General features: G+C 53.4%; 6 protein-coding genes across 6 annotated transcripts; 3 read left to right on the top strand and 3 right to left on the bottom strand.

The window, feature by feature from the left end:
• Window positions 1–1,218: 1,218 nt before the first annotated feature.
• On the top strand, window positions 1,219–3,974 carry IAQ61_000547 (uncharacterized protein; the record flags this gene model as incomplete). The annotated part of the gene is made up of 2 exons (XM_003842760.2): window positions 1,219–3,699; window positions 3,758–3,974. Coding segments are annotated over 2 exons (2,538 nt in total), but the record flags the coding sequence as incomplete, so codon positions are not given.
• An 849-nt stretch (window positions 3,975–4,823) lies between these two features.
• On the bottom strand, window positions 4,824–9,151 carry IAQ61_000546 (uncharacterized protein). Its single transcript, XM_066094716.1, has 3 exons — window positions 8,386–9,151; window positions 8,166–8,332; window positions 4,824–8,103 (listed from the first exon to the last, which is right to left on the bottom strand). Exons 1-3 carry the CDS (start codon window positions 8,467–8,469, stop codon window positions 5,775–5,777), a joined length of 2,580 nt encoding a protein of 859 aa, XP_065955024.1. The 5' UTR covers window positions 8,470–9,151; the 3' UTR covers window positions 4,824–5,774.
• Window positions 9,152–11,367: 2,216 nt separating this feature from the next.
• On the top strand, window positions 11,368–15,577 carry IAQ61_000545 (uncharacterized protein; the record flags this gene model as incomplete). The annotated part of the gene is made up of 3 exons (XM_066094715.1): window positions 11,368–11,818; window positions 11,892–14,758; window positions 14,816–15,577. The coding sequence occupies exons 1-3, from the start codon at window positions 11,800–11,802 to the stop codon at window positions 15,575–15,577; spliced, it is 3,648 nt and encodes a 1,215-aa protein (XP_065955023.1). The 5' UTR covers window positions 11,368–11,799.
• Window positions 15,578–16,515: 938 nt separating this feature from the next.
• On the top strand, window positions 16,516–17,892 carry IAQ61_000544 (uncharacterized protein; the record flags this gene model as incomplete). Its single annotated transcript, XM_003842764.2, has 1 exon — window positions 16,516–17,892. The coding sequence occupies one exon, from the start codon at window positions 16,516–16,518 to the stop codon at window positions 17,890–17,892; it is 1,377 nt and encodes a 458-aa protein (XP_003842812.2).
• Window positions 17,893–18,338: 446 nt separating this feature from the next.
• On the bottom strand, window positions 18,339–19,586 carry END3 (endocytosis defective- protein; the record flags this gene model as incomplete). The annotated part of the gene is made up of 1 exon (XM_003842766.2): window positions 18,339–19,586. One exon carries the CDS (start codon window positions 19,584–19,586, stop codon window positions 18,339–18,341), a length of 1,248 nt encoding a protein of 415 aa, XP_003842814.2.
• A 265-nt stretch (window positions 19,587–19,851) lies between these two features.
• IAQ61_000542 (uncharacterized protein) lies at window positions 19,852–26,013 on the bottom strand. The gene is made up of 3 exons (XM_003842768.2): window positions 25,322–26,013; window positions 21,598–25,233; window positions 19,852–21,549 (listed from the first exon to the last, which is right to left on the bottom strand). Exons 1-3 carry the CDS (start codon window positions 25,618–25,620, stop codon window positions 20,190–20,192), a joined length of 5,295 nt encoding a protein of 1,764 aa, XP_003842816.2. The 5' UTR covers window positions 25,621–26,013; the 3' UTR covers window positions 19,852–20,189.
• Window positions 26,014–27,096: the final 1,083 nt, after the last annotated feature.

Here is a 27,096-nt window from a genome sequence, read left to right as displayed (position 1 = left end):
GAAGAATTTGACGGAGTGGGGAAGAAGACGTTACTAGAAGGTCTACCGAGGCTGCGCGCGTGATGGCCGTGTTCGCGTATTATTCTAAATAAAGATAATGTAACGTTGCCTTATAGATAAGTAGACTATATAGGTAAGTAGACTGCCGTACTAAGACCCTACTAAAACTGTACCTTATTACCTAATAACCTTGATACTAATATAAAGAAGGACCTTTAAAGAATGCTAAACTATAGCTTAACTATAACTTGTGTAAAAATGAAGCAAAAGTAGCTATCAAAAGTAATTGATATAATTTTCTTTTATATAGAGCTAGAGTGTGTTATAAAAGGCTATAACAGGGTGAAGTTTTAGTAGGGTCTTAGCCGGGTAGTCCACTCACCCCTGAGGTGCGTTAACGAACCAACCAAGCTAGTCTAGGTATCAAGATTGCACCCCATACCTTGCTGCAGTTTCGGGCGCAGTGACAAAGATAGCTTCTGAGCCTTGCGAAGCGGTAGTGCTAGGCCCAAAACGGGAGCTGAATGGCAAATTGGGTGAAAGTGACAAGGGCGTGCGATTGGTGGATTGAGGCGGCAACGGGCTCACGAGCACTTTTGTACCATGCAATCCATGATTGTCTCTCCCGCTCCAACACCCAACAGAAAAAAATGCCATGCCCTTCCTCGGCCTTGCCATGGCCTTTTGATTTGATGGGGGTGCATATGCTGATAGGGAGTCGTTGCACTCACACACGACAAAACAACGACCAAGACTGACGATTCACCACGTATACGGTATCCAAGTAAGCCGCGACTTGGGCTTCATCGTACTAGGTACACCTGCATAGTACATTACCAGTATTATACTGTATACGAGCAAGGCCGGTGGCCAAGCTTCACCTGCAAACTATTTACCACTACCGTACGCTACCTAGGTAACAACAGTACCGGTACATGCAACAATCTTGAGCCTCCAGCAACCACGCTAGCCAACGGCCCAACAGCTATCCACGGTCGACCTTTATCATCTACCTACTACTCCCCTCCCGTTCGTCTCCGTCCTGCTGCAAGCCGACTTTCATTGTAAACACCGCTGCGCCGCCCAACTCGCTCCAATTGGCAGCATGTCATAATTGTCACCACCAGAGCTTGCTTTCGCTTCTGCGCACTCGCGCGCCCTTGTCGGACCTGCATTACGCTCACTCGACCTCTGTCTATTCTTGCTTGCTCTACAGGGCCCTTTTTGTCGCTCGCGCAAGCCGGTGGGGAATCAGGCAATAATATACCGACTGGAACGAGGTTGTCGAATTGTGTAGCCAAACGCCCGTCAGAACGCTACTACAAGTTGGACGCCATGGGCCCACCAGCACCACCGCCCTCGTTGTCATCCCCCTCGTCACAAGCTGCGTCGCCCCCTTCATCGACTCGCTCTGATCACCACAATGCCGTCAACTTTTCGCATCTTGGGCGGTCAACGTCGAGAGTGAGTGCGACCAAGGAAGCAACGATCGGAGCGGAACAAGGAGCGGCCCACAACGACGCAAGGGAGGAAGCATTGGCATCAGCATCAGCATCGGCATCGGCATCAGCATCAGCATCAGCATCAGCATCAGCATCAGCATACCCACATCTGCACCCACACGCGCGGGACTCTGGGGAAGATCGGATCTCCAACTCGGCCTCAGCCTCGGAGCCCGACCTCCAGGACCACGAACCCGATCATGATCACATCCATGACCATATCCATGACTACATCGACTCTGGCGTCCCCACAGCCTCCCACCACCCGTCTTCGCCATTCTCACCGCCTGTCTCATCGCCCCTCAACCCTTCCCATTCAGCATCGAGTAATGGTCCCGCGATACGGCCCACTCCACGGCCTTTGCTACGACACTCACAACACCGAAGTACCCCAGATCTGCCTCTTCAGCCCCTGCGCTCAACCGACAGCGCCTTGACGCTCCAGGACCTGGGCACCGATTACACTCGCTACTTCAACCCTTTTGCCCATCACAACACCAGAAATTCCAGCGCACGCAGTTCGTTTTCGGAGAAACGCTCATTGAGCAACCTCCTGCTGGCAGGGGCCACGACGCCGCTCGGCCTCACAACGCCCGCGAACCCTTTCCTCACGCCCAACTCGTCCACCACCAAGCTGAACACTTTGTACGATGCCGAAAAGAACCTCTCCTTCGTTGATGATCGCTTAAACGCCCCCTATGAGGCCAAAGGTATGGCCGCCTGGCCGCTGGTAGGTGATGCCGCCGAAGACGACGACGAGATGCACATGCCACGTGACGACGATGACATTCGGTACAGGCCCAAGATGAGCGATCATTTTACGAAAGATAGTATCATTTCCACCATTGGTCTTGCTGTCATGATCATTGGCCTGCTGTTCATCTTTATTGCCCTTCCAGTGCTCTCGGCCGCCGGCATCATCGACTACAACTCCTCCTTTGGCGTCCCACTGAGCATGATGCCGCAACCCTCCCGGCCTGAACCATGGGCAACCGTCAATAACAAACTGTATCCCCACTTGGTTGAGATGCGCAACGGTCTCATCGACCCCGACACTCCTGAGCAAGTCAAGAAAAGAAAGGGCGAGTTCGGCGACGACTATGTCTTGGTGTTCAGCGATGAGTTCAACCAAAACAACCGCACGTTCTACGAGGGTGATGATCCGTACTTCTTTGCCGGCGACTTCTGGTATGGCGCGACGAGGGATCTGGAATGGTACGACCCGGATGCTGTCACCACGTATGACGGCGCGCTGGAACTTAGGCTCGACAAGTTCAGGAATCACAATCTTGATTTTCGCTCAGGCATGCTCAACAGCTGGAACCAGCTTTGCTTCAAGGGCGGCATCTTTGAGGTTTCGGTCTCTCTGCCAGGACCAGGCGGTGCGCCGGGATTGTGGCCCGGCGCGTGGACTATGGGTAACCTAGGTCGACCGGGATATTTGAGTACGACAGAAGGCATGTGGCCATATACATATCAGGCTTGCGATGTAGGTATCACTCCAAATCAATCAAGCTCTGATGGATTATCCAATCTACCCGGTCAACGCTTGCCCTCGTGCACATGCCCTGGCGAAGATCACCCGACTCCAGGTACCGGAAGGGGAGCGCCCGAAATCGATATCATCGAGGTCGGAGCTACTTACCCGCCACACAACATGCCGATTGCCACACAGAGTTTCCAGGTGGCTCCATTCGATGTGTATTGGTATCCCAACTACAACTACACTGCGTTCCCAGACTATAGCCTCAGTTGGTATAACGGATACACTGGCGGTCCTTATCAGCAGGCTATATCCGCAACCACCAACTTGAACAAGGATTGGTTTGATGGCAAGGCATATCAGCGCTACTCGTTTGAGTACCAGCCTGGCGAGGGTGAAGATGCCTTCATCTCCTGGAAAGTAGGAGACGAAACCATGTTCATGATGGACGGTCGCGCAATTGGTCCTAATGGCAACATTCAAGCCCGCCAAGTCTCGGAAGAACCAATGAGCCTGATTCTCAATCTTGGAATTAGTGAGTCATGGACCTGGATCGATTGGGAACACATGGTTTTCCCGGCAGTCATGCGCGTCGATTATGTACGCTTATACCAAAAGGAGGGCGAGGAAATGGTTACATGCGACCCGCCTGGCTTCGAGACGACGGCATACATTAAAAAACACAAAAGGGCTTATACGAACATGAACCTCACCGTAAGTTGACGACCCACCCAGGGCCTAATACCGTGCAAAAATACTGACCAATGTGCAGAAATGGGAAGACACGGGTTACGCCTGGCCCAAACACAAGCTCAACAGTGACTGTTAAGCTAGCCCATCCACCTTTTTTTTCCGTCTTTTTCTCTTTGCCCGGCCAAAAAAGCCGGGCTTTTCGCATACATTTGTTCCTTTCTCAACTTGTACAAAACACTTTGGACGTTTTCATGGCATGTTTCCCTTTTTCCGACGGCATGCATGGGGATGGGGGGGGGGGGTTCTCATTGAATCTTTTATCGCGATCAAAGGGCTTCAACACGAACCGGGGGGATTTTTCTTTTCTTTTCTTGCGTCTCTCAATCACGCGGATGAAGGCGTTTTGGGTGTGGGCGACGAGCAGAGGGTTGCAGGATAGATGATGGCCTGGTGGTGTGTTTTTTCTTCTTTTCTCTCTTTCTTTTCATCATCATGGGATGGACGCGGTTTCCTCAGTTCTACGGGGTTTATGAATACTGCGGATGCAATTGCGGCTGCTGCTGCTACTGCTGCTACTGCTACTGACCCACATGGCAATTACTTGTATAATCATCATGCGACTCGAGATGGGTGGAGAGATGGTACTATCTCGATAGTATTCTCATCTAATGGGAGACGGTCGTCGCTCGTCTTACCCTTTTGTTTTGTGCGCTGGTTCTTTTACGTGGTGGATTTGGGATGGGGTGTTGTAATGTGTGATGTGTGATGTGTGTTGGTGATGTTTTGGGGTCGTGTGGGGGTTTTTTTTTATTTTCAAATGAGTGGGTTGGTGTTGGACTTTGGTGTTGGCCTTGGCTGGAGATTGTTTGGGCATGGGAGATGGGAGCGGGGAAATACAGAGTATAAAAGACAAACGGATTGTAAAACACGGATTGAATATAATAAACCATCAAATCACAAAACAAAACACTTGCCTCCCATCACTCTACCCATGCTCTCCATGTTTATATACTATACCTCCTGCTCACCTTGCACTGCCATTACTATCACTCTATCACTACTGCCACCACCATACCTCTAACCCAACCCCCAACCCAACCTAACCCTAGCACATCCCCCCCCCAAAAAAAAAAGTCAGCAAAGGAAGAAAAGGTGTATTAGACGAGTACGTGCCGTTTTCTTTCCTTTGCTGACTTTTGTTCCAAGGGAGGAGAGGCATGGATGGATCGTGCATGTATTTTAGATGTACGGAGTGATAGGTAGGCAGGGAGATGCCAACGCTCATGCTCATAGACATGGACATGGACATTGTTGTGCTGACACATTCATACAAGGTCTTTGTCGGAGGAATAGATGAGTCGGATAAGATACGATAGACGAGGTGAAATTGATAGATGGGTTGGCTAGGGTTAGGCGGTAAACCACATACATACTCTCACCATCCACACACCACACCACATACAAACACATCGTCGCAAATTCAAATACAACAACCAAGTAGTCCCGACATGTATTCATCCAAACTACTCGTTTAAAAAAACATTATGCAAACCCCCGTCTCCCCTCTCCCCACCTTCCTCATATATATATGCTCCAAAATAGTCCTCCGATTCCAGAATCCAGATATACGCCTCGGAAGCCCGTCTCCCACGCCCACTCCGCTATCCTCTGCGCCACCCAGAATCTCCGCCAAGTCAGTGTTGATTACGAAAAACATTGGTCGTGTGGCGAGGAAAATGAGGAAAAAAGGACGAAAAACAAAAGGCCCAGGTAAAGGGACAGACGTCAGTCGTGATCCCCAAACAAGAAATCGTGCGACTTCATCCTTGAGCGAGTTCCAAGCCTTTCCGACATGATGATAATTTGCTAGTGGTGGTATATGTACAGCAATGAAACACCATTTACGTCGCTCAAGATGGTTGCGGTTGCTTGAGAACGCCGAATATTCAATGCCCGCAGCAAGGGCGGAAAGGAAACCAGGCACGCTGCTGGGTATGTCCCATCCATCGTTAATAATCGACTTTTGGTGGTGTATAAAAAAAAGAAAAGGCACATGCAAGCCATGGACGGACTGTCAAGGCCAAACGAAGAATCATTCATTTGCGGCTGGAAGGCGGTGCCTTGCTAAGCCTGTTGCGCTTCTTCGAGTCGGTCGATTCACTTCGCTCGTGGCTCAAGGGCTGGTTTTGTCCCAGTGGCGCAGGGGAGACATCGCGCATTAAACTGCCCTGTTGGGCTGCTTGCAGCTCAATGTTCTCGCCAGGTGCGGTCCTGATGTAGCTTTGACGAGCAAGGGGACTGCGTCCACTGCGTTGGTCACCGCCGCTGTTGGTTCGGCTGTACGCTTGCTTGGGCGCTTCCAGTGGGCTGTTGCCGTACTCGGTGGAGAGAGGTGAGTTCTGAGTAGGGGTTCGGGTTGCAGACAGGTTTTCGCCGCTGTTCATGCGCTGCTGCGAAGGCCTTTGAGGACCCTTGGACATGTACACCGAGTCGTCAGACTGTAGTGAGTCGACAGACTCCTGGTAAGGAGACTTTCCAGAGCCCTGGCTGATCTCATAAGGTCCGGGCTGTCGCGATTCCTCAAAGTAGGCTCCACCGGCAGGCTTCTGAGTCTGTTGTTGCTTGTGGTAGATACGAGCATCCTCTGGGTCCATGAAACTCTCGACACGGCGTGGCAGGTAAATGGAGTTGTTTGCAGACGTGCCCGAGACAAACGAGTCCATGGAAGAGCGAGGATGTAGAGGAATATTGGGAACATTGGGGTTGCGAGGCATCGTGTTGGGTAGCGTGAGACCAGAGTCGTTGCCCTGTTGGTACCAGCCGTTGGGTAGCCTCTCGGCGGGAGCGAAGCGTCCATCGATATTGTCCGAGGGCTGGAGGGGAATGGCGGCCGGGCGGTGCTTGTTAGCCTCAGCGGCAGCCTTGAAAGTCTCTGGCACGACGTTGAGATCGTCTCCCGTGGCTTCTGCATGCTCAATGGCCTCTTGGGGTGTCTTGTTGGTGTCAGCCGACCCAGCATCGGCACGCGGACCACCCCAAGTACGCTGTCCGGCAGTGAAGATACCATAGACCATGTAGACCCAGTTGAAGAAGGGGTTCACGATGAACATGAGCGGGTACAACATGATCTTGTAACGACCGAGCTTGGCGCCAAAGTAGAGCATGAGAAGCCAATTAAGCCCGAGGGAGATGGCGATGAAACCGACGGGGAGGTTGGCAACCTTTTGGGAAGTCGTAATCAACGAGATGACCAAGATGAAGAAGAGGAGGGCAGTGGTACGGATGGTGTTTTGCATGAAGCGAACAATGAGGAGAATTGGGTAGCGCTTCCAGAGACGAATGTCTGTCAACATGCATACTTCGTTGGTGATGAAACCCAAAAACCATCGGCGACGCTGCTTCAGAAGCGATCGGTACGTCTGGACAGCTTCCGTCTTGCAGAATGCTCCTGTGTTCATCTGAATCTGGTATCGTTCCTTTGCGCCGATCATGAACAAATGAGTAAGCCAGCGATCTTCGCCCAGATGACACTTTCCGTAATCGAAGAGATCGTCGCACTGCTCAGCCTTGTCGGCGAAATAATACTTGGCCATTTTGCGGAAAGCGGAGAAACGGAGCATGGTCAAGGCACCCGGCAAACAAGTGACAGCGCCGCAGCCAGATTCGACGGATCGCTCAAACAGTTGGCCATGGACGTATTCCATGTCCTGAAGTAGAGTGATGAGCGAGTTCTTTTCCGTCGTCGAGGTGATGACACCGGTTTGCGCCAACATGTTCTTCTTGCTACCCGGCTTCAGTTCCATTTCGTACATGAAGTTCTGGATGCACGTCTTGTCCAGAATACAATCCGAGTCAATGAAGAGGACAAAAAGGTTGTCGTTGCGCTTGAGGTACTCTGCGTAGATTTTGTCGATGAGCTTGAAGGTCCGCTTCTGGCAGTGGCGTTTACCGCCGTGGGGAAATCGAGAAACGGTGATACGACAGCTACGGTAAATGACATCAATGGATTTGGGGTAGGAGTCAAGGGTAAGGGGAACGCCGAGCTTCTCAATCGTGTTCAGGTACAATTCATCCTCCTGGTCTCCGTCAAAGGACAGAAAGATGTGCAGACAAGAAGGAGGGTATTCGCAGTCGACCAACGAGTCGCATGTTCGAAGGAGAATTTCGGGGATTTCCTTGTAGCAAGGCATGATGATGACAACCTTTGGTGCAGAGGCCTCGTCGAGAACCGACTTGATTCTGCGCGACCGACCGACCGAGTGTGTCACAAGCTGATAGACGCAAAACAGCCAGGGAATGGTCAATAGACCGGCGAAAGACCAGAAAGCAAACCACTGCAAAAAGTCGACCATGTCCTGGGGAAAGTACTTGACGACCTGCGAGGGCAGCGGAAGGGTAACGACCATGATGGGCAAGAAAATGGCACTGTCGCTGTTAGCTGCCTCCTCATGTACAGGGAGGGAGGCAGTGAGTGGGCCATGGCTTACCGAAGACAGAAAAACATGATACCAAAGAAGACGGACAAGATGCGAATGCTGATGGTATCGGCCTTCTGGAAAACCTTGACGATGCAGTACAGAAAAGCAGCGACCCAGAGGAACCATTCCAAGAGCGCAGCCAGCATGAGGGTACCGACGATGGATACATATACAATCTGCAACAGTCAGTCTGCGTATACACAAATGGTCGCATAGACAGGCAACTCACGTCTTTGACTGGCCATGGGTCAGTAATGTCTGGTATGGAATCGTCAGCTCGGGCGAAGATGCCCATCATCTCGGACCACACCATGGCGAATGTGCGAGTGAGAGTGTGTGGTGGTGGGAGTCGTCCAGCGAACTGGCGGGATTATGGCGTATTCTATCTCCGATTCGGGCAGTGGCCAGCCGTTTTGTACCAAGCGAGTGATGTGCCTGTGTAGAGTGGACCAGACCCTCTATCGCTCTTTCGATGTGTTTTCCAGGAGTTGCTTGTGCGTGTGCGTTGGCCTTGGACAGTGCTAAGCGCTGGCTCCGTAGATGTTTGTCGAGGAGACGGGCTGAGTGTGCTGCTGTGCGTTGTGATTGTGGTGGGGTGGTGATACAAGGCACGAGAGGTTGCACGAGGCTAGAGAATCGACCCAAGATATTTCCAGAATAGGTAGAGAAGCTGAAAGGAAAACGCTGCTGGAAACGGAAGGCCGATGATTTAGGGGGAGAACGAGGGTAAGTGGCTATGGCCCTATGGAGGGTTGGTGGTGAAGGTAAAACGAATGTGCGGGACCTCTGTGAGGTGGACAACGAAAGACAGCTGGCTCAATTCAAATCATTCGTGGAGGAGAAATGATTGTGCAATGTGCACGCAAGGGGGAGCAGTTCCAAGGAAGTATAGAGACAGGAGCACCTGGAGGGAGAGGAGAGGGAAGTGCGAGAGAAAGAGAGAGAGAGAGAGAGAGTGAGTGAGTGAGTGAGTGACTAGAGTGCAACAGAGGAGCGCTAAGGCCAGCCAGGGTGGACCGTGAAAACATTGAGCGAGCGCTGTCCCGATGTCTCGCCCACACGCGATCCTCACAGGGGGCCTGGGAGGGGGAAAGGGCAGGACCAACCAATTCTGGCCCCGTGCCGACTGGTCCCCCCCCCCTTGTGTCTGCCCAGTCTGGTAGGGTAGATGGTAGAATTATTATGGAGCGTAGTACTACTACATACCACTAGGGTAGTCATGGTAAACGAGCAGCGTGGACTTTGCTCTCGCCTGTTATTTTTGGGGGCTAACTGGCTCTGGGCGTTTGCGAGTTGCTCGTCCCGTGTTGGGGTCGTGTTTCGAAGCATCCCGCGCGTGTCCTACTTGGATGGTGGAAACCAATGCAGCCGTCGTTGTGGGAGTGGACGATGAAGGCGACGGGTGGACTGAGACTGGGACTGGGACCTGCGGCGGATAGGGATAGGAAGAGCTGGAGATTGTACTAACAGCATGTACACTCGTATCTATTCACGACACGGTTACATAGGATAGGTGCATAGGTAGAGTACAAGGACCATGGCGGGGCCCTCTGTGCGTGTCTATTCATGGAGCCTGCATGCGCATGGCATGGCATGGCATGGCATGGCATGGCATCATGGTGACAAAAGAGTTCGCCTTGGTTGAGGTCCCCATGCCGCCCACTCCGCCCACTCCGTTTTTTCCCTTTGGCCAAGGCACAATAGACGCTCGGAAAACAAAAGTCAGGGGTTTTTCTAGTACTCGCTCGCTCATGGGGGGCCAATCCTGGCCGACAATGCAGTGGATGGCCCATGAGTAGGGTAGGGTTAGAGTGGCGACGGCAAAGGCTGTTGCTATCCGTCAGTCTTGGCTCAAAGAAGTATAGAGCCTACCATGGCTGCCTTACCCATTCCCTCCCCCCCCCCCCCTTTTTTTTTTGAGGGGTCCGAGAGAGAGAGAGAGAGAGAGAGAGAGGGGGGGGGGATGGGGGCCTTGTCCGCTGCATTTGCGACACGCTAAACTGGAAAGAAAGGGAAGAGAATACGAGAAAGGGCACAGTGGCCCGTGGAGGTTGCCGTGAAGAAAAAATTAAAAAGACCAATGTTGGTGGCTCCCCCCCCCAGGGCGAGGACGTGATCAGGAGTGGGTGCAAGCTGGGAGCCAGTCGAGTGGATCATGGCCATGCACCATTCCCCTCTCAGCCGTGGAGCCGATGGACGGCTAAGTTTCCGATGTGCTTGGGTATATCCAGTCGAGTAGAGTAGCTGTTATCAACAGGCATAGACCGGGTATTGTACTCCCTATTCACAAGGCTGCTTGCCTCGAGCTGCATTTACCCTCAGTCATCGGTCGTCCGAAGTAAAGAAATAAGCACTGATTGCGCCATGTCTGTCTCTTTCTCCGACATACAGTAAGACGGTTGTAAGCGAGGATTAACTTGGCGGAGGAGACAGATAGTGCCTTGGCGTTTGCAGGGGTCGAACAGGGAGCGAGGGAGCGAGGGAGCGAGGGAGCGAGGGAACAAGGAGCGAGAGAAGAAGAGGAAAACAGAGTCCCGTCGTCTTTCTCGCCCACAGCCACGGGCATCCACATGGACTGGTTGGTAGACGAGCACAAGCGGCCTAGATGTCGCCGTACATACGACCACCTGCTGTACCTACTCATCCAACTCACCTGTCTATCCCGATACCATTCTCCATCCCCCGCACCCCGCACCCGCCTGATACCGGTACAACTGCACATGGGTACACAGTAAGCCATGAGCTAGGTAGACGTACTTTACGGCAACTGTGTTGGTCCTCTCGCTTCAATACCACCCTTGGCTAGATGACTACACAGGCAAGTCTGAACATCTAGGCCAAACACTCGACAGGAGACTGCAAGCTTGATCTCTCTCTCTCCTGCCATCCTCTTGAACCCGAAGCCAGATCACTAGATACTCATCCTAGTGGGAGCCAAGTGCAGCGCAGACACGCCATTCCATGGTACGCTACCTTGACCACCCATCTCCTCGACACATTCGAGTGAAGTGGACGAGGGGGCACGGTAGAGTACCGTTGTAGGTAGAGTAGTCATGTACATACTGTACTCTCGTTCCTACACTAGGTACCGGTACATGTATGTGTAAGTGGGCAGGCATCATGTGCGCAGTATCACCTAGAGTAGGCATCAGCTATAGGGTAGGCGACCTGCCTAATGCTATGACGCCGCCCGTACCTGCAGACCGACTGCTTGCAACTTCAAAACTGCACCCACACTTCACGCCCAACCTCTAACCCCCCACCATCACCACCACCTCGCCCGAATTACCACCGCCAGCCGTCGCTGCTTTGCCGCTGCGACTGCGACTGCGACTGCGACTGCGACTGCTACTGTGACTGCTACTGCTACTGCTACTGCTACTCTCACTGCCACTCTCACTGCCACTCTCACTGCCACTCCCACTACTACCATACTTACCTACCCCTTCCCTACGCTCGTCGGTTGTGTCGCGAGCCTGCCAACCGCCAACCACAACCGCCCCCGCCCAAACAAATGCACGCCCGAGCGCCCGACAGAATCCCCATATTCCATGTGCACTGCTCATAATCCAACTGTGCCCGCCATCCGCCACCCCTCCTCCGTGGCCGCCCCGCCGCCACTCCCACCACCACCACCGCCGCCATGGAGCGGCAGAGGAAACGTAAGCCGGGTTGCAGCAGGCTGCCAGCAATGAAAAAGCGGATTGCATGTGTATGCTGACCATGATGGCCCAGGCGAGCTTCGCGAGCTCAACATCCGCGTGTGGAATGGCGACCAGCACGTCTTCGCCGTCCAGGCCTCCCTCGACTCGTCCATGAAGAAGAACACGGCGTTTATCAAACGCCTGCGCACCGCCATCAGCGCGCCTGCCCAGGCCCAGCTCCTGCACGACGTCCGCGCCCTATCCCTCCACAAGTACCTCTCTGAGATCATCTCGGCCTGCTACGAGGGCCTATGCAAGCTCAAGACGCCCGCCGAAATCGCCGCCGGCGTCGAAGTCGTCAGCGCCCTCCACCAACGCTTTGGTCCCACCGAGTTCACCGGATACATGGGCTGGTACATGGGACGGGGCCTCGCCACACCGGACAAGTCTCACCTCAAGACCTTGACCCAAGATGTCCGTGAGCGCGAGGAAAAGGAGCGTCTGGCCCGCCAGCGCATCCTGTTGCGCGTCGCCACCGAGCTCTGGCTGGTCGGCGTGCTGCGCAGTCTGGACGACGTCGCTCGACCCGAGGAGGCGGGCAAGACCAAGGACAGCGGCAAGCTGGTCGAGCCATCATCGGCCAAGGCAAGGTCGCGCGCCGAAAACGCTGATGCCGAACCGTTCCCGCTCGAGGTGCTCAAGGACATGCTGGGACACGATCGCGACCACACCAACCTGCCGCTGGTCGTCATCTTCGTCAAGGCGTTTGCCTGGGACATCTTGGGTGTGAAGACGCCCAGTCGACAAGGCCGCAAGACGGTGCACGAGGACGGGACCACGACCACGACGGGCGACAAGTCAGGCGAATCCTCGAGCGCCGACGATGAAGACACGCTTCCCAAGGACACGCCCATCATCCCCCCTCCTCTCCAGCAGCGCTTCCGCAACATCCTTTTGCGCTACTTCGAAGACGTCAAGGCACACTTGTTGCGCGATCAAAAGTATCTCGCGCTGCAGAGCCGCAAGAATGCGGAAGCGTACGTCAAGTCAGGCGAGGTCTTTGAGGACCGCCAGTCCAACTTTGAAAAGCAAATGAAGGCCCAAGAACGGCTAGTGGCCAATGCCCAGGTCCTGGCGGATGCCATGGGCGTGGAAATGCCAGATTTGAAGGAAAAGGACGGTGCTGCGAATGCTGGTAATGGCGCTATCGGCTTGATCAAGGCAGGTGAATACCTGCGCGGCCAGAGTGACGGAGCGGGTATCTGGGAAGACGAGGAGGAGCGCCGGTTCTACGAGAACCTCATTGACCTCAAAGACCGCGTTCCCGGCATCTTACTCGAAGAAGTCAAGAAAAAGAAGAGTGACGGCGACGACCAAGTGGGTAGGAAAGCAGAGTCCAAGCCAGAGGCGAGCGACAAGGACGCCGCGGCAGATGCGGCAGCGGAAGCAAAAACAACGGAGGCGGATGATCAGTCCATGGCGATTGCAAACAAGTCTGTCGGAGCTCAAGTGGATGCATTGTTGGCGCGCCTCCCAGAACTCAGCACCAAGGAGGCCGTTGATCAGACGGCCATGGACTTTTGCTTTCTCAACTCCAAGGCTTCGCGCAACCGCCTGATCAAGGCTGTGCAAGAGATTCCCAAAGGACGTTCCGATTTGCTCCCCCTTTATTCCAGACTCATCGCCACGCTTGCCAAGTACATGCCCGATGTCTCGCAGGGTCTGGTGGCCCATCTGGATGATGAATTCCGAAGCCTGCAGCGACGCAAATCCAAGGACTTTCTCGGCCAGGTTCGAACACAGAACGTACGATATCTCGCAGAATTGACCAAATTCGGTGTTGTGCCGGAGCACGTCATCTTTCACTGCCTCAAGGTTAGCTTGGATGACTTCTCTCGAATGAACATTGAAATCATTTGTAATCTGTTGGAAAACTGCGGACGCCATCTTCTCCGCAATCCAGAGACATCTCCACGCATGGCCTCCTTCTTGGAGACTTTGCAGCGCAAGAAGAGCGCTCAAGTCATTGGCCAGCAAGAGCGCATGCTGATTGAGAATGCCGTCTACTATGTCAATCCACCAGAGCGCGCCGCTATTGAGCAAAAGGACCGCACACCCATTGAGCTGTTCTTGCGCAAGATCATGTACCAGGATCTCACTCGTCGCACCTTGGACAAGACGGTCAGGCAAATCCGCAAGATGCACTGGGAGGAAGAGGACATTGTCAACCTTTTGCACAAGGTGTTTAGCAAGCCGGGGAAGATCAAGTACAGCAACATTCACCTGTTGGCCGTCATACTGGGTACGATCCTCCGTCACCACCAGGAATTCGCCATCTCCGTCATTGACGATCTCCTCGAATCCATCACCTTTGGCCTTGAACTCAACGACTTCAAGTTCAACCAGCGACGAATCGCAGAAGTCAAGTACCTTGGCGAGCTATACATTTACCGTCTAGTCGATTCGCCCCTCGTGTTTGACACTCTGTACAAGCTGCTCAACTATGGCTGGGAGGGCGGCTATGCCCGGCCGGGCCTGCACAATCCCTTGGATTTGCCGGATGACTACTTTCGCATTCGCCTGGTGTGCAATCTACTAGAGACCTGCGGCATGTACTATGACAAAGGAGCTGCCAAGAAGAAGCTCGACTTCTTTTTGACTTACTTCCAGTACTACGTCTGCACCAAAGAAGCGCTGCCGATGGACGTGGAGTTCATCGTCCAGGACGCTTTCAATCTTACGCGCCCAAACTGGAAGCTGATTACCAATCTCGAAGAAGCGTCTCAAGCATTCAGTGAGGCTGTCAAGTCAAATTATCAAACTTCGTCCACCGACAAGCCTGCGGAGGCTGATGAGGACGATGTATCTGCATCTGACGACGAGCTCGACGGCCCTGAAGACGAGGATGTTGAACTTCCCGAGGGCGAAGGAGATAAATCGTCTGGTGAGGAGGATGACGTGAGTACTAGGTGTTTCTCATCACCTAAGATGTCCGATACTAACAAACTGCCACAGGATTCCGATTCTGATGAAGTCGTAAAGCAAGGCTCATCAGACGAAGAGGAGGAGCAGATCATTGTGACGCGTCAGGAAGACGAACGTGATCCTGAAGCTGACGCCGAATTCGATCGCGAACTCGCAAAGCTCATGTCTGAGAGCGCCGAGTCGCGAAAGTTTGAACGCAAGCCGGTCTTCGATGTCCCTCTGCCTATGCGCCGTGCGCGAGAAGTAGCCGTGAATACAGAGGAAGGGCCCAATGAGCCCGTCCCTGTTGCGGTCGCGCCATCGCACACGATGAAGTTCTCCCTCCTTAGCAAGCGTGGCAACCGAACGCAGACGCGATCCATTGACTTGCCCTCAGACTCGACATTTGCCGTAGCTATGCGTAGCAAGCAGCAGGCCGACAAGGAAGAACAACAGCGCATCAAAAGCCTCGTTCTCAACTACAATGAAGCTCGAGATGACGGCGACGACAATGGTGATTTACCGTTTTCCTTGACCCTTGCCCCCAACACCAATAGACGGCGTACTGAAACTTCTCAAGGTCTGGACAAGACTCCGAATCCATACGCGCAACCGCGTCTCGACAAAGCCGGTGGCAATCGCAGCAACCAGCGTGCCAGAAAGCTACAACTCTCTGATGTCAACTGGTATGACTCTCGTTTCCCTTCTCGACAGCAGCGTTACTCTGGGTCCGGAACCACTTCTTTGCCGTCCACGTCAGACAAGAAGATGTCTTCAGTGGCGTCCGGACGACGAGATCGTGTTCAGGCTTAGGACATGCACACGCCATGTCAGCGTGTCCTGCTTTTCTGTCGCGTTCTCGTGGTCGACAACAGCTATCCTTTGATCATTCGGCTGACTGCAAGGCCCGACTGGGGGCGACTGATATATTAGGACGTGATCACTCGCTTCGAGATGCGATCTATTTCAGCATCTACAACCAACATCTTTGACAATTTTTGCCCGTCAACTACTTCGGTGAGCTGCATCCAGCAGCTGCACGACTCGTCCAAGGCGACTTCTCGAGCACAGATAAGGCTGGCCACCATGGCGAAGCTGCGAGGAAATATGCTGAGCACCAAGACGGCCAGCAAAACGCTTGATTCGGAAAGCAGTCCGTGCCGTGCAACCTGTCTTGGTGAATCGGCGTTCCTCTCGGCTTGTGGAGGGAAGAGTGCGACAAGAGGGGGGAACAATGGAGAGCGGAGAGATGGGCTCAAGAGTATGCAAGCGGCTACTTTGTCATCGTAGTCAATTGGTATGCCATGCAAGCTTGCCAGCGACTGAACTCTCCAAGAGTTTATACCTGGGCAACTGTGTCTGGGTAAAGAGGTGACAGATGGCCGGGTGCGGTGGTTCCTCGAGCATGGTGTATGGTGTAGTAGGAATCACTGATTATTCTATTCGAGCTTACTACATACTCTACTCGTTACTTTGCCATCCTTTTTCGCCTGTACTACTGATGGACAGCCATGCAGTTTCCCACACTCACGTCACGACCCGCTCGCCAACATTCTCATCCATCGTTAGCCGAGAGGGGATGGGATCGATAAGGCTGGGGCGCTAAAGATAATGCACCTGCCCTTCTTTGCCAATTTGGACCTGACGTCACCAAGTAAACAATGGTAACACGCAAAAAAAAACGCGTCTTGGTGCTTCTTCCATCATCGCTCCACGCTGGGTCAATAGACGGTGCCTCACCACTTACTTGCATGGCACTGTTTGCATCCTTCACTATGCTATCTTGCGCATGGATATTAGCGGTGCCTGCCACGGCCATGCCTGCCTTGTTCTCCTCAGGCGCACAGAAGCCGATGCAACCCCAGGATCACTCGCAGGACTACGCATTCGATCCCCTGCTTCATCTTCCTGGTATATCACCCTACTTTGACGCGGTCGGCTTTGGCCTCGACCACAAAGCCCCCGAAGGCTGTAATGTGACAGCAGCGTCCTACATCATCCGGCACGGTGCCATCTACGCCAACGACGCCGAGTACGAAGAATACATCAAGCCCTTCCTATGGAAGTTGGAACAAAACAGACAAGGATGGTCTGGCCCCGTGGCGTTCATGGAGAAGTGGCAGTCACCTATTTTGGAAGACAAGCTGGAAAACCTGACCCCATCGGGCGCCGTGGATGCAGAGCAAGTCGGCAAGCACTTTTTACAACGCTATCCCCACCTCGTACCAGGCACGAGACGTATTTTGGCGGACAAGAAGAGCAGGACTTTTGACACCGCTACGAATATGATCAAGGCATTCCCTCAAGAAGACGATGTCGAGATTGTTCGTGTGACGCAAAACACAAACGGCAGCATGGAATCCCTGATTCCGCACAAATCCTGCAAGGCCTTCACCAAAACTCCTGGCACAAAGCAACAAAGCAAAATCACCGACCTGTATGCAAAGTCTGTGGCACATCGTCTGGGCCCCCACATACCCTTTGCACTCGAGCCTTCAGACGTTGTTGGGTTTCAAATGCTCTGCGGCTATGAATCCGCCATCAAGGGAACGCGAAGTCCCATCTGCGCAGTCTTCACAGATGCCGAATGGATGGCCTATGAATATGCCTGGGATCTCAAATACGCATACATGGTTGGACCCATGAATCCTCTCTCTCCCTACCTCGGCTTCCCCTGGCTATCAGAGCAATCCAAACTATTCCGGCACATCAGCAAGCACGGCACCCCCGGCAACGGCTGGCCAGACAAGCAGCGTTTCTTCCTCTCGTTTACGCACCGCGAAGTGCCCCCCTTCATCGCCACCGCCCTCGGCCTGTTCAACAGCAGCTCAGATGCGGCCGAGCAATTCCCGACGGACCACATCAACTGGACACGCGCGTGGAAGATGAGCGACCTCATTCCCTTTCTCGGCCACGTGGGCATGGAGAAGATGACGTGCGAACGCGGTGCGGTCCACGGCGATGGGCCGGGCGAGTATATACGCTTCCTTGCTAATACTGCGCCGAGACCCATTCCCGACTGTCAGGATGGGCCGGGCGCCAGCTGCCCGTTTCACAGCTTCAAGGACTTGATTGGCAAGGGGGCTGAGACGCACAAGGACTTTCACAGGGTGTGTGACGAGGAGTAGACGTCTAGCGTGTTCTCTGTGTGTATGTTGACTTCATTGCATGGCGTGTATTGATTGCATCATGAGCGTTTAGTCTGTCTTCTAGCAAAACCCATATTGCACTGCCGCATACCTGTCCAAGTTTCTGGTTCTTCCTTGCCGTGAAGCTGAAATCCAGTCTCTCAACTCGTTCTTGTCATGACACATCAAACAAGGATCACGGTTTCGTCACCGGGAAACACAAATGCAGCGAAAGAGCCGTACTTGGAAGACGGATGAGAGGGAAAGTTTGATAGTGTTGATATTCACCATGCATACTACTGGTAGAGAGAAACTCCAATGTCCTCGAGCCAGGGGACGCGCTTCCTTGTCCGTTGGAGCCGTGCATGATTGATTCCATCTATTCCATCTTTTAACCTCGACGTCGATGTGCAGAAATATCCCCATCTCTCAACCACATGCCTCCCTCACCGCGCCTTCTCCTCCTCAATCTCCCTCCTCAGCCCCTCCAACACTTCCCGCCTCCTACCCAAATGCTCCTGCAGCCCATCCACCTGCTCCCTCACCGTCTCAATATCCTCCCTAATACCCGCAAGCCCCTTGACCGCGCCCCCTGCCCCCGCCGCACCACCGTCGGCGTCGTCATCATCCAAACCCTTGAGCACGCCACGCTTATAATCAAGCAATAATTCGAGTTCACGTTTGACGAGCGCGGGCTTGCTATCTGTACTGCGACCATGCCGTTTCTTCTCCGCCTCCTTCTCCACGTCTGCAATCTTGGCCTCGAGCTCACGCAGCTGTTTCTGCAGCCGGACTTGCTCCCAGTCTTCGGTGGTGCGGGAGCCAAAATCGGTGCCCTTTGCGCGGGCCCCGTAGTTTGCTGCGCGGTCGCCCACGCCGAGACGGGTGAGGTAGGCGTCGCCGAATTTGGCCTTGCGGCCCGTGGCCGTTGTGTCGTCGGCTTTGGCGGCCCAGCGGCTGGCGGCTGGATTGTTGGCCGGCGCGTCAATGTCGTAGTCGATGTGTGCTTTTTCGAAGCTGGCTCGGAGGCTTGGGGGCACGGAGCGCGGTACGCGGTAGCCTTCGCTGCGTTGGTTGAGGATGTGGAGGAAGGCGAGGGCGGCGTCTTTGCCGACGCTCTCGCGTGCCTTTGGGTTCACGAGGTTCCACGCGAAGCGGATATCCGAGTCTGGCACATTGTCGAGCGAGTCGAAGAGGGCGCCGAGCGACTCAAACGTCAGGTGGCCGTGGCTGTCGCGGTTCGCAGTGTAGATTTCCTCGTACTTGGCCTTGTCGCCCGGCGACATGTACCAGTCGAACCCGTCTCGGAGTCCCACGCTCTCGTCCTCGTCCTCGTCCCCGACGGTTTCAAACGCGGCGGCACTGCCTGTCAGGGCACGCGTCGCCTGCACCAGATGCGCCTTGCTCTCCGGGACCAGCCAGTCGGGCAGCGTCTTGGGCACGTCGCTGCTGATGCCATTGATCAAGTCGAAGATGAGCCGCATGGCCACGCAAAACTCCTCAAAGTCGAGATTGCCATCGTTGTCCACGTCGGCAAGATCCCAGACCCGCTCCAGTTGGTCGTCGCGTAGATGCGAGTTCTTGAGTACGGGCGCGGCTTGCGCCCCGTTGAGATGTGTTCCGCCTTGACTGAGGGAGCTGAAGATTTCCCAGTATTTTTCGATTTCCTCTTGTTCGATGCGATTGGGTGCCATGGCGGGGTATTGGGTGAGAAGAGAGGGGGAGCGAGCACCTTTTGGGTGTTGGCTGGGTGGTAGTAACGCATGGGGATGATCGGGTCGGGCATGTCGGCGATAGGCGGAGCTATAGGACAGGCTAACTATGTCAGGAAAGCACTTGTGGTACGTCAGCCTCTATGCCTCTATCACTACAGTGTACACCACAACCACAGTTTGAAGAAACAATGCAACTGTTTCGTATCATCAACACCCTTACACCTGACGACATCGGGTAACCACGACACAATGCTATGCGCTCACAAAAACAGAGAACCAAGTACCACGAGTTACAAGACTATCCCAATTGCTTATTTATATCTACACCATGTATAACCATAACCTCAATTATGGTGACATTACACCCCCAAAACTAAAACAACAACGCGAACGTACTTCCAAAAATGATTTTCCCACTAAATTGCGCCAGAGAGAGATGGACGAAAAGGATCGACACAATGAGGATGATGGATGGCGATGCCGATGATAGCTGTGGCGACGAAGATGCAAAAAAAAATGTCGTGGAGACATGTACATGTATAAACACCGCCCCAAATGCAAAATTTCTACTTCATTCTGTCTTTACATGTTCGCAAGCTCGTTATCAATGGTCTGGCTGAGGAAAATCTTCCTCTCGCCCGTGAGCTGAGTCTGTAGACGCTGTTCTGTGAGCGCAACGAGCTGCTTCTTGGTAACCTTGTCGAGATCTGCGTCCCTTAGACAGCCCTGCACGGTCTCGATGATCATACTGTCCGATGGCCCACTTTGCATAGTCTGGAAATTCATAGTGCTGCCTGGTCGTGACTGGGCGTAACCAAGGGGACTACGTCCACGAATGGGCGGTGTCGAGGTCATGAGATTGTCCGAGCTCTGGAATCCTCCCATATTGGGCCGCTGGCCATATGGTGATTGGCGGCCATAGTGGTCACTCATGCCGCCCATTGACATCAAACGGCTGTCGTGGGGATTGTCTTGATAGCGCGTGAGGCTGGAGTACGTAGATTGACGCGTTTGCATGCCTTGATATGGACCTGGCGACTGGGGTGGCATGTGGGAGATGTGCTGCATGTTGGACATGATTGTGGATGCGGGCTTGACAGACGAATACACAGATTGCATGTCATTCATCTCGTAGGCTTCGTCGTCGCAGGCACTGAATCCGCCCTTCTCAGAAGTATGGCCCGGAAGTCCGCGACGTCCCGGGAGTTCGTTGCGCTCAGCATACTCGTCCCAGCGCATCATAGGAATGGACTTGGGATCGAAGCCTTCATCGTCAGTTGTCAAGACCTGTTTGGTGCCTTGCTCGCCAATGACGACACGCGTGTTACCCCAGGAGAAATCGTCCTGCTTCCAGAAGGAGTAGAGAGGCAGTGCGAGGGAATAAATCGGGAAAGCGAGGATGTAGATGATCATCCAGCCGACGTGTTGCCATTGACGCTTGATGATGAAAATGAGCGCTTGAAGACCGTACACAGCAGCCAACATGATGATGGAGAACATGGGGAACTGCCCAGAACCAGACGAAACGGTATAGACAAGGTAGACGAGGTAGGCGCAGACCGACGGTAGGACGAGGGTACCGAAGAGATCAATGAAGACGACAAAACGCATAGAGAAACAGCAGAAACCGCAGAGATCCTTCAAGAAGACAAGTTCTGCAAGATTGTGAATGGTCGAGTTGATCCATCGACGTCTCTGCGAAAGAAGAATACTCCAAGTTTCGGGGGCGGCCGTGAGAGCATAAGCATCCGGAATAAACTTGTAAGACATGTTGGGGAAGTGTTTAGTCATGAGGGTCGTAAGATAACGATCCTCACCGAGAGACAGCAGGTTCTTCTTGTGCAGCGTGTCGACAATACAGTCAGCATACTCCCTAATGACCTTCTCCGAGATGATGAGAGGTTTGCCCTTGTCGGCGGTGCGTAGACGATACATGCAGAAACTGAAGAGGGTTAGCATAGTACAGGATATTGGCATGGGAAAAACCTACCATCCAGGTAAACAAGTGACACTCCCAAACAAACTCTCGAAGGCCTTCGACAAGTGATGGGAGATGTAGTATTCATAGACTTGAATCATGGTCCACCAAGACTTATCTTCGTTCTCCAGACTCGTCTCGCCGCAAATTCCGGCAATTTTGGAATCGTTGGCGCAACTTGCCACCAGACGGTTGAGAGCATCAGGCCTGACCATCGTATCGGCGTCTACCATGAGGAGGTACTCGTATAGCTCTGGATCTACACCGATGATATTGTTGATCTGATGGAACATTTCCAACTCGAGAGGGTTCATTGCCGAACGGTGGTGAACGCGGTTGAGGAAGCTCATCAACAGAATCTGTGAGTCGCGCTTGCCTCGGTTACCTGGCTTCGATTTGTGCTGTTCTGACTCTTTGCCCATCTTGACAACAACGACATAGGGAACGACATTGCCTTCAAACTCATAGAGACCAGAGTAGACCTTGCCGTAGTTCAGTTGTTGACTTCCTTCGCCGACTGACCAAAAGGGCAAGGCAGGAGGGTCAACTTTGGGGTCAACACCAAGGATGTCTAAAACGATTTTCGGCGTTGGGCGATCGTTACCACCTCCAACGATCATGCCGTCACACACGACACAAATGAGCTTACGCTTGTTGTCATAGGCGAGTGCAGTGAGCGAATCAAGACCTTTTCGGATTTGGTCCTCTCCCTCGGTGTAAGCTGGTACCTGACAGATGACGAATTTGTCTTGGTTTGCAGGACGTTTGCGTGAACCTAGTTGAAGGGCAGCCAAGAACTTGACGACAATAACGGTGCAGAGAATAATGGTGACAGCCAGCAAGATGTAGTCGTTGACTTGACATTTTGCGGTTTTGCGGAAATCAGTCTTGCCAATGAAGAACAGGTTCTCCAGACATTGCAGATTGTATGCCTGTGCTGTCTGGTTAAGCTGATTCGTATATTCTTCTTGAAGGTCTGATCCAGCATTGCTCTTCACCATGTCGATGAGCTTCGGGTCAAGGAACTGATATTGTTGAAAATTGTTCATCATGTCCAGAGTCTTGAAATAGTCTGTCAAATCGTAGACTTTGTCACCCAGGGTAAACCACATGCGATTGAAATCTTCGCCCTCTTGCTTGATCGTCTTGGTCTCCCAGACAAGGTCGCCCTTTCGGAACTCTTTCATAGCCGGGATGAATTTATTAGGATACCAATCTTCTTGCTTGAGAGCGTTGCTATCTGCCAAGTTGGTACGTGATCCAGACTTGTGGATGGCCCAAGCGTCCTCAAGCGTCTCATTCGATGAAAGTTCCATGGCGCGGTTGTTGATGGTGTCGGGAATCAGGTTGGGACATGCGAGATACAGTGGTGGTACGATATATGGGTCCATGTCTGCACCCGCCATGCCCATCATGCGTTCGCGGGTGGCCTCGGTGTTGGAGTCACTGTGTTGCTTCTTCCAGAAAGACGACAAGTCGTACACACTACCATGGTGACTGACGTAATAGTCGTTTTCACCTTGATGTTGAGATACTTCCTTGCGACTCCAGACCTTGTCCTTGTTAGGACATAGCAATTTACCGAATGCGACGATGTAGAATACGATAGCGCCATTGAGAAGTAGTATGAGGAGAACAAGGACGAACTTCTCTCGCCATGCCATGCGGACATCAGGTCGCTTCATGCGGCCGACCCATTTCAATAGTGGTGAGGGGATCCAGAAGGTTACGGCCCAAACAAAACCAACCCACATCTTGCGGCTCGCGTTGATGGGCGACTCGGTCACAACAGCATTGCCACCAGATTCGGTATCGTAGTAAGTAACCCCCTTGTTCTCATCACCTTTAGCGCCCAATCCGTAGTCACCGGGTCCCTGTGCAACAGGGGCGGTCATCGTGGTGGGCGCCATCGATTTGGCGTCCATGGCACTTCGTGCAGCCAAGCTGGCCGAGCTTTGGAATGGGTTCTGGCTTGGTGTTGCGCTCCTCATCTCTGGTAGGGGGGGAAAGAAAGCGCTGGCAGTAGGATTTTGAACAGGATAGCCACTCTCCATACCGCCCGCTCCAATCATCTGGCCTAACATGCTGGGGGAGGCGCCCATGTCACCTTGCTTGAGGTCGAGCTGTGACTCTGCCTCCCACCAGGTACCTTCTCGCACCCAAACTCGCTCGTGGCCGACGACCACTTCTCCGTTACTCCAGCCACGTTGAAGAATCCAGTTCTGGATGCCTTCTTTGCCATCCATGCATCCCAATGCTTGATATCGCTCGAAGAATTCATGATGATCAAAGTCCGCTGTGAAGTCGAGACAGCGGTTCCGACGGTTTGCCCATTCAGGCAGGCGCCATTCTCGCAGTTGCCGAGAAACCACGCCGGCTTGCCAGGTGGAGTTGAGATCTTGATTGATCGAGGTGGGGATGGAATCAGTGGGGTGGAGAGCGAGCTGAAACCAGACACGGCTACTAGCTACCGTCATAGCGAGATCGAAGCGGCCGTGTTTTCCCAACAGAATACCATTGTTTTGAACTGGGTATAGCACCTGTCGCAAAAAATGGTCCTCCTCAGGGGTCTCGAGAGCAATCTTGTCAAGCACAGCTTCACGCTTCTCAAGATCGGCCTCCTTTGCGGTGTGACCGGGTCCACTGATGCCGAGCTCTGGCGCGCAGTTGAGTAAAGCTTCACGCATAGTCTCGAGAACCGAGTTGCCGGCTGAAGGCACTGGCACACCGTCGTCCCGCATCTCAGCATTGATGCCTTCGCTGTCATCGAAAACGGTTCGGAGGGCAATCGCCTTGCCGAGCGCACGACTTGGAATTTCAACAACGGTGATGTTCACAATGTCTCCATCGTCCGAGTCCACGGGTGTCATGGCGCCACTGCCATCACTATTGGCTGAAGAGAAGCCTCGTTTGGCAGCAGTGATTTCCTCTTTGATTGCGGCGTTTGCGTGGGCCAGCACATAGTCGACAATGGCCTCGTAGATGCCGCCAATGGCAATTTCGCGCTCGTTCGTTCCAAGCTTTTGGCGGAGAAGATCCGCAGGCATGTCAAGGAGCGTGCTTACTTCCTCACACACCGAGTCGAGTGTCTCTTCATCGACAAAGTAGCCAATGGTGTTACCAAGCTTGAGTAGGCCGGTGAGACAACTAACCAGGTTCATCAATTTCTCGCCCTTGATGCCGATTGCTTTGAGGTTGGCGCGAAAGTCCTCCGCTGCGGCAGCATCGTCGGCATCGGGAAGAAACGATGGTGGCTCGTAGGTACCGGATCGATTGAGCAGGGCGTAATTGTCCAGAGACTCAATGTTGAGAAATGACTTCTCCTGCCTAGACGCAGAGCTGGAGTTGAGGTAGTAGAAGACGTCGAAGGCGCGGAAACCGGTGTGTGCAGGGATATTCAAGAGTCCTTGTTGGACATCCAGTCCCGAGGTGGAGAGCTTGATCTCGGCTCCGACGACATTGCCCAGCAAGTTGACTGTGAAGACAGCTGCGAGGGCAGAATAGCGCGGTGTGTATGGGTTTTGGGGTGTGACACAGGTAGTAAAGGCTTTGAGGGCCTCTAGAGCCGTGTAAAAGTTGCCAGGGAGCGAGAGAGGCAAGCTGGAAACGAAGGGGGAGAAGAGCGAGGGACTCGATTCGTGGAGTGACCTGGCATGTCAGTTAGTAGGGGCGAGAGGAAAAGAGAGAGAAGAGAGATATAGTGTATTATGGGAGAATGGCATCACGTAGCACTTACGCCAAAACTATGCAGCCGTCCTCGGCTCGTCGGCGGGCGTGCTCCCAAGCCTTTCGTCCCAACTCGAGATCGACGGTTCCGCCGATGCGATCATTGACAATGGTCTTGGAGTTGACCCAGGTGTTGACAACGAGACTGGTGCTGGCCTCGAGGTTGTAGGCCTGGCCATGCTTGTAGGCCGAGTTGAGGGTGTTGAGCAGGGTAGTGGTCGATGTCTGGGAAGGCGGATTGCCAGGACGCGGTGCTGATGTGGAGGCAGTCGAGTAGACGGACATGCGTGAGTTGTTGACAAAACTCATGGTTGCGGGCAGAGGCGGGTCGCCCCTTGGGTAGATGGGTGGAGGAGGATCGATGCTCGACAGCGAATGTGTGATGGGCCAAAGAGGCGTGAAGCGTGCGGAATGCGCGTTTGCTGTCTGACACCACCCGTCGGCGGGCGATTACTGGTGGAGGGTGGAGGGCCGGGGTGTAGGAGGCGGGAGGCGCCTTTCACAGCAAGAGCAGGTCAGGTTGGGCCAAGCGAAGGTGAAAGGTGAATTATCAAACGACTGTATGAAAAGGAAACTACACACACGACGCAAAAGACTCCTGCAAACTCGAAGCAGGCTGAGGAACGGATGATGTTTGAGAACGAGGACTCAGGGCGAAGTGCATTCCATCGGCGCTATGCCCCGGGGGGGGGGGGAGAGGTAGTAAGGTAGCCTTTGGAGGGTAGGGCGCTGTAACGTTAGGGAGGTTTCGCTGCACGCCAATTCCCGGTATGTTCATCGATTGTCCGCCAGACAAGGGCCCCTACCCAACGTCCAGTTGCTGTTGACTGGCTATGTAGAAAATACATACTGCACTGCCTGCACTGCCTGCACTGCCTGCACATGCTAAGGATGTGGCATGTCGGTAGGAGTATATATCATGTACGTACTATGCATGGTTCCCTAGGAGTACATACCGTACACAAGACATAACCTACCTAGTATCTAGTATGTTCATACCGTCGCAGTGGCGTGTGCCGCCTCTCTCCCCTATTTTAAGCCATGTGCAGGCTGAGACGCTTGCCACAGATCTTGACATGCACTCGCTGGGCGGAATATTCTTTCACCATCTATTGTATCGATACCAGCCCGGCAAGAAATCGTGATGCAGGATGGGCATGGAAGACGGCTCGCTCGCGTTGCCACCCCTCCCCCCCTCAACGCCCATCTCATGATGATGACGATGATGATAGCCTGCGGGCGGAACAAATGCCAGCATCGTACCGGCCACTCCCCCGTCGAATGCAGGCCTGTCCTCTTCAACAACAAGAAAGCCCATGGCTCTCCTGCAATTCGCTCCTAAATTGCCTTTGCGCGCGGCGGAGGCCATGTTTCGCCGCCCCCAGTCAGGCTTTGTCGAGATTGAAAATAGGGGGTGCCCCTCCCAATGCCCCATGCTGCTCGTGTTCCCAACGCGGATGGCCAGCCATGGACCATGGACCATGGACCGACCATACACACACGCTAGATATTCTACCTAGACCATGCTGTTTCCACCCGTCTCCGCCGTCCGAAAAGCTACGGTCCTAGTGTAGTATTGTGCAATATTGCTGTACTCTGGGCATTCATGTCGGTTTGTCATGCAGACATTGTCAATAGGATTTGCACTGCGCCCAGCCCAGTGTCTTTGTTTTTTGCCTCCATAACACGTAATAGACTACCACCTACTACCATGTACTACCCTCACCTGCAAAGAACAACCAAGGCATCATAGCAGCACGTGATCCAACACGGGTGTGTCATTGT

The sequence above is a fragment of the Plenodomus lingam genome (assembly GCF_022343315.1).
Source record: "Plenodomus lingam strain CAN1 chromosome Unknown contig_11, whole genome shotgun sequence".
In the NCBI taxonomy this organism is placed as follows: Eukaryota; Fungi; Ascomycota; class Dothideomycetes; order Pleosporales; family Leptosphaeriaceae; genus Plenodomus; species Plenodomus lingam.
The sequence above is the reverse complement of the archived record's forward strand: the minus strand, read 5'-3'. Positions and strand labels throughout refer to the sequence as shown.

What these genes read in the sequence shown, in the direction of transcription:
- IAQ61_000542 (XM_003842768.2), bottom strand. Translation starts at nt 25,620, where the DNA reads ATGAGTTTTGTCAACAACTCACGCATGTCCGTCTACTCGACTGCCTCC. An exon ending in GACGGCTGCATAGTTTTGGC is followed by an intron (nt 25,234 to 25,321) that starts GTAAGTGCTACG and finishes CTGACATGCCAG; the next exon opens with GTCACTCCACGAATCGAGTC. An exon ending in GTCACTTGTTTACCTGGATG is followed by an intron (nt 21,550 to 21,597) that starts GTAGGTTTTTCC and finishes AACCCTCTTCAG; the next exon opens with TTTCTGCATGTATCGTCTAC.
- IAQ61_000546 (XM_066094716.1), bottom strand. Translation starts at nt 8,469, where the DNA reads ATGGTGTGGTCCGAGATGATGGGCATCTTCGCCCGAGCTGACGATTCC. An exon ending in ACCCATGGCCAGTCAAAGAC is followed by an intron (nt 8,333 to 8,385) that starts GTGAGTTGCCTG and finishes TGACTGTTGCAG; the next exon opens with ATTGTATATGTATCCATCGT. An exon ending in ATCATGTTTTTCTGTCTTCG is followed by an intron (nt 8,104 to 8,165) that starts GTAAGCCATGGC and finishes TAACAGCGACAG; the next exon opens with TGCCATTTTCTTGCCCATCA.